The sequence below is a fragment of the Elephantulus edwardii genome, unplaced genomic scaffold, assembly GCF_000299155.1.
Source record: "Elephantulus edwardii isolate Elephantulus edwardi_28Jun2011 unplaced genomic scaffold, EleEdw1.0 scaffold00135, whole genome shotgun sequence".
Classification (NCBI taxonomy): domain Eukaryota; kingdom Metazoa; phylum Chordata; class Mammalia; order Macroscelidea; family Macroscelididae; genus Elephantulus; species Elephantulus edwardii.
The window spans coordinates 415,717-421,716 of NW_006399885.1; the positions used below are offsets into that span (position 1 = coordinate 415,717).

At 37.0% G+C, this 6,000-nt stretch overlaps 1 protein-coding gene across 1 annotated transcript in view; it reads right to left on the minus strand.

Annotated features, from left to right (window-relative positions):
- PSPC1 (paraspeckle component 1) overlaps nucleotides 1–6,000 on the minus strand; it is a 66,967-nt gene that overhangs the window by 42,631 nt on the left and 18,336 nt on the right. The window contains exon 3 of the mRNA XM_006894092.1: nucleotides 2,227–2,322. Within this exon, the coding sequence (XP_006894154.1) occupies nucleotides 2,227–2,322 (96 nt within the window). The remainder of the gene's footprint in view (nucleotides 1–2,226; nucleotides 2,323–6,000) is intronic.

Sequence of the window (6,000 nt, forward strand, 5' to 3'; positions counted from 1 at the left end):
CAGCACAACGTGCTAGAGCTCTATGCTGTTCATACGGGATTCTCTAAATCAATCATTGGCAATTTCCATACTTCTAGCTGCTTGGAACCAAATTTTCTACATCCTCGTACCAAAGTCACAAATTTTCACCGCTTTTCCCTGCCTCAACTGTGATTACTCCATGTTGGCAATTTCCCAAGTTTTCTCTCCAAATCCACCTTTACTCATTAAAAACCTTAGATTCAAGGTTAAAGTAAATTTTAAATATCATAAAATCAGCCAACACTATGCTGTAATAATCTTAAAATTAAGTAATTACCATACTACTTCCTTTCTCATTTGTGGGGAAGGAGAGGACTCATACTGTTTCTCTAACCTTGTCTTTCATGCTAAACTGGTCTCTTTAATGTGCCTGAATCCTATCAGGCACATTCTTTCCTCAAGTCCTTTATCATTACACAGTGCACTACACCATAAGTTACTAACTGAAAGGTGGATGGTTCAAATTCAGCAATCCTTCTGCAAGAAAAAGATGCCATTACCACCTAGAAATTTACAACATGGGAAAAACAATCAAGGGTTGCCATAAATTGGAACTGACTCAATGACAGTGAGTTCTGTTTATATTCTCTTGCTAATACTACAGTTCCCGAATTCTCTACTCCCATTTCTAAAGGCTACACAGCTGGCTAACTTTTCTTCCTTCAAGTTTTCATACAAATGTCACTTTCACCAAGAGGTCTTCCAAACCACCTAACTATTGCTATGCTGAGTCTCCCCCCAAAGAGTTTCTTCCTATTATTTTAACTTGTATTTACTGATTCTCTCTCTATTCTAACCAAATCACTATGAATTTTTGGCCACTCTAAACAATTAACATATGGCCAACACTTCACACATATTACTTACTGCCACCAAGTTGATTCCAACTCATGGTGACTCCCCAGCAAGTTTCCGAGGATGTAGATCTTCTGGAAAGAGATTGGTCATCTTTCTCTCACATGTGGCTAGTGGATTCTAACTGCCAGCCTTTAGGTTAACACACTAACACTAAGTACTAAGCCAACAGCGCTTTTTGAGCACAGAGTAAGCATTTATATTAGCCATAGACATCAACTACAATGGAAGAACATTCAGTTTCACTACAATAAATAAAGCTAATAAAATACTCATAAATTTACTATCAGACTAAGAATTTCTTAAACCTTAAAACATTCTTTCACGGGAGCGCTGGTGGTCTAATGGCATGAACCTGCACTGCAATCCCAGAGGTACGTGGTTCGAAACCACCAGACGCTCTGCTGGAGAAGGAGGGGCAATCTCCTCCTGTACCAGTCACATCTGGTTTGACGGTACATACAAAAAAATAATATAAAAAAAATTAAAAATTAAAAAAAACCCACATTCTTTCAAGGATGAAGAAAAACAAATGCTTTCCAACACACATATGAAAGTGTATAATCAATCAGTTTATCAGCCTGGAAAGTCACTTGCCATTATGGCAAGAATTTTTAATGTACACACCGTTTGAACTAAGCACTTAACACTATTGTTTGTTAATTCTTTTATTGTATTTCACACTAATATGCTTCCTATTTTGTCTTCATGTTTTTAATTGTAAGTATTCTATTATAAAAAAATGGAAACATCATGTTGTCTAAGTCAATGCTGCACAGCCAGTACCTAAAACAGTGACTGGCAGACACTTCACCATGAATTTATCACTCAAAATAGACCTTTATAAACAACTGTAATAAACAATAAAACAAACACACACACACAATATATTCCTACAAAAAATTTATGTTAAAATATTCATATCCTACCTGAAAAAGGCAATTGGTAAAAGAACATACACAAAAATACAGATAATTTTTGGTTTTCACTCTAAAACAGGCATACTCTGCAAGGTTACTAGGGTTATTTAAGAGCCCTCACCCTAAAATGCAATTTCTAACTCATACTATACCTCAAGTACAGTTATTAGCAAAGTGTTTCCATTGTATCTAGATTGATTGTTTCTGTAGACATAAATATTACTGGCAGTCTCTTTGTCCCTCAACACATACTCTGGTTACATAAAAAAATTTTATACATAATAATAAAAAAAAGAAAACCAGCATACCGAGAAGGCAGCTATAGTAGGCCAATTAGTAACTAAAATATATTAACATCTTAGAACCCAATAAAACGTGATTAATATCCTTCATAGTATGTATCTGAAACAGCTCAATTAATAAATCTTACTTATGATATTGCTGAGTTTTCTGCATTAGTTTCTCTGGCAAACCATCTTCATCATCAAACTGTTCCATGGGCTCCACAATAACTGGTCGAGGGGTTCTGGACAAATACAAATACATTAATAAATTAGCATAGTAGCTAAAATTAACTTCCTCCAGGAACATTTTTCTATCAAAAATAAAACATTTTTAGGAAGCATTTACTGAAGAAGATATAATGGTTAACAAAATGACTGTAAAAGTCTACTTAAGAAAACAAGCAAATGGACACCTATGAACCAGTAAAACCTCTGTAGCTAACTTTGTAAAACTAGTAAATCTCAAATTTATATTTTATTTCTGTGGCATTAATCATCTCCATGACTCATTACCTCATATCTCACTATCTCTGCATATCTCAGCCTCCTTTAGTTTACTTATCTTGTCCAGATTTTCTTTAAAATGTTAATGACTAAAAATAGGACCTAGAAGATATCAGTAAAACAAAATGAGAGGGCAGTCATAAGACACTGAAGAAAGAAGTCGTTGTTGTTGTTAATGTGCTTTCGAGTAGCCTGCTATTCATAGTGACCCTATGTATAACATCCCTAACCCCTGCTCCATCCTGTGCCAGTCGTCACTGAATCAATCCATCTCATTAAGGGTCTTCCTCTCTTGCGCTGTCCCTTCACCCTCCCAAGCATGACATCGCTCTCTAAGGACTGATAAGAATAGACATTTCTTCAGTGAAAAATAGCAGTGCTCAATGGGGAAAACGGTATCAAATAGAGCAGTTGATATTCTCTTTGCTACCACAGCCTATCATCATGCATTCAACAGTAAAATCTATTCATCTTGCCTTCGAAACATAAATATTTCAAGTAAGAGTTATCTGAGTTGTTATAAGCACTAAAAAGTAATCACTACATAACTAAAATAGCTGTGATTAAAAAAAATCAAAAAAAACTTTTTAATTTAGAAAGTCACTCAAAATTATAAACTAAAAATTAATCAAAGAAGAAATGCAGTGGCAAGAAGCTGCACTGCAATCCCAAAGGTGTACAGTTCAAATCCACCAGATGCTCTGCTGGAGAAGGGGGGACTTGACAGTACACACGTACACACACACACACACACACACACACATTAAAAAAAATTTAAAAAAGGAATACAAACACTTATACCCTGGTATTCACCTCACTACTACTCACAAAAAGGGAAACAAAAACCCCAAATATCCATCAACAGAAGGAAAGGATAAACAAAGCGAGGTAACTCCATACAAAGAAATATTTACTCAAGTCATGAACAGAATAAATACTACATGCTACACACTGGATGAAATCTGAAAACACTGTGTTAAATGAACCCCACCCTATCCAACACCATCTTCATTATCTCTTGACATACCTGAGCCCCACTGTTGCAGTCACTGTGTCAATCCAACTCACCAAGAGTCTTCCTCTTTTGCTGACCCTCCACTTTTCCAAGTATAATGTCACTTTCCAGGGAAAATGCCCAAAGTATGTGAGACACAGACAGCTTCACCATCCTTGCCTCCATGGAGTAGTATATGACTGCCAGTTTTCCTATGCAACACATCTTATGGTTTCCTGACTGCTTGTACCACAGGTACTGATTATAGATCTAAGTAAAATGAAATTTTTGACAGTTTCAATCTTTTCTCCATCATGATGGCACCGAGATACCAGCAGTCATGAGATCAGGAGAGGTATTGTATTGGAAAAGCCTGCTGTCAAGGACCTCTCCAAAATCCTAGACAACAATGATGTCAGTTTAAAAGTTAGGGTGCACCTGATTAAACAGTTTTTCCAACTACCTCTTATGCATCTGATAACTGGACAATGAATAAGGATGTCAAAGAATTGATGCCTCTGAAGAGTACTGAATAATCAATGGACTTCCAAAAGAACAAACACATAAATCTTGGCAAAGGTATAACCAGAGTGCTCTTTGAAGGCAAGAATGACAAAGCATTGCCTCACACATTTTGGACATATTATGAGGAGAGGCAATCCTTTTGAGAAGGACTTCATGCAGGAAAAGGTGGATGGTGAGCAAAAGAGAAGACCCTCAATGAGGCAGACTGATACAGTGACTGTGGCAATGGGTTCGTTTGTCAGGGATATTAAGGCTGGCACAAAACAGATCAGAATTCACATCAGTATGAGCTGGACACGGCAGCACCTAACAACATCCAGTGCTGCAGAGTCAATTCCAACTCAGCAACCCTCCTTCCACTGGATATCCAAGGCTGTAAATCTTTAAGGGAAAAGATTGCCCATCCTTCTTCCATAGAGTGGCTGGTGTACTTTAACCACTCTCAGCTAGTAGTCTAGTACATTACATACTGAGACCCTAGATAAAAATGATACAAAATAAATAAAGCCTGAACAGTAAAAAAGTGGTCAACAGCACGGTTTAATCTGGGGTTGCTGATCTGTCAAGTTTACTGCTTTTTAAACAAATAAATCACTGCTAGTGAGTGACCTTGTAGCAAGTCAATTACAATTCATAGCTACCTTAAAAGAATTTTTTTTAAAAAATTATTCTTTTTCTGTGTGTACCATCAAATTGGATCTGACCAGTATTAAGAGATTGCCCCTCCTTCTCCAGCAGACTATCTGGTGGATCCAAACTGCGTACCTCTGGGATTACAGTGCAGCTTCTTGCCACGCGGCCACCAGAGCTCCCTCAGAATGTTTCTTTTTATGGCAGTCCAAGGGATATTCAGTACTCTTCTTCCAACACAACTCAAAGGCATTGATTCTTGTCACCCTTATTCATTGTTCAACTTTAAGATGCACAAAAGACCACAGCTTGGATCTCGTGCACCTTAATCTTTTAAACTGCATCAAGAGGTACTTGACAGACTCTCCCAATGCATAAAGTGTCTTTTCTATTTCTTGACTGCTGGTACCAAGGGTATTGATTGTGGATCCACATAAGATTAAATAATAATTTCAACCTTTTCTACATCTATTACGATGTTGCCTATTGGTCCAGTGGAGAGAACTGTTATTTTCTTGATGTTCATATTGTAGATTATATAGTCTTTGATCTTCAGCAGCACAAATTTTAGGTCTTCTTCACTTTTTATCATAGGAATGGCAAAACTTCAGATAATGAATGAACAGAATCCAGTAACTGGAGAGTTTAATAAAATGATACATAAAATTTTAACTCAAATTATTTACTTAAAATGTTATCTCTTAAAAGGCAGCTCTGGTGGCCTAAGGGGTGAAGATTTATGCTGCCAACCCAAAGACACACAGGTCAAATCTACCAACGGTTTCACAGGAAAAAGACAATGTCCTGTGTAATCAGCCCAAGAAAATCTGGTGCCAAGTCAGTTGCAACTGGACAGCACAAAGCAACATCTAAATGCCTTCTAGAAGTAGGATGACTACTTTATATTAATACCAGAATTCTGCATTAACACAGATTCATCATTTTTACTCCGTGAATATATTTAAATCTTTCCCACTAGACTTTTTTAAAAAAATAATAAAGGGATAGATAGGGAGAAAATGGGAACTAACTCATAGTTGACCCTAAATTGGGTTTCTGAGGCTGTAAATCACAAGGTAGGAAAGTGCCAATCTCTCTCCCTTGGAGTTACTAGTGGTTTTGAACCATAAGACCGACATCTTCGGGTTTAGCAGCACAACTCCTAGATCAAATGAGAGCTCCCTCACACCCATGTTTATTGCAGCTTTGTTCACAATAGCAAGGAGTTGGAAACAACCTAAGTGCCCATCAACAAACGAATGGCTAG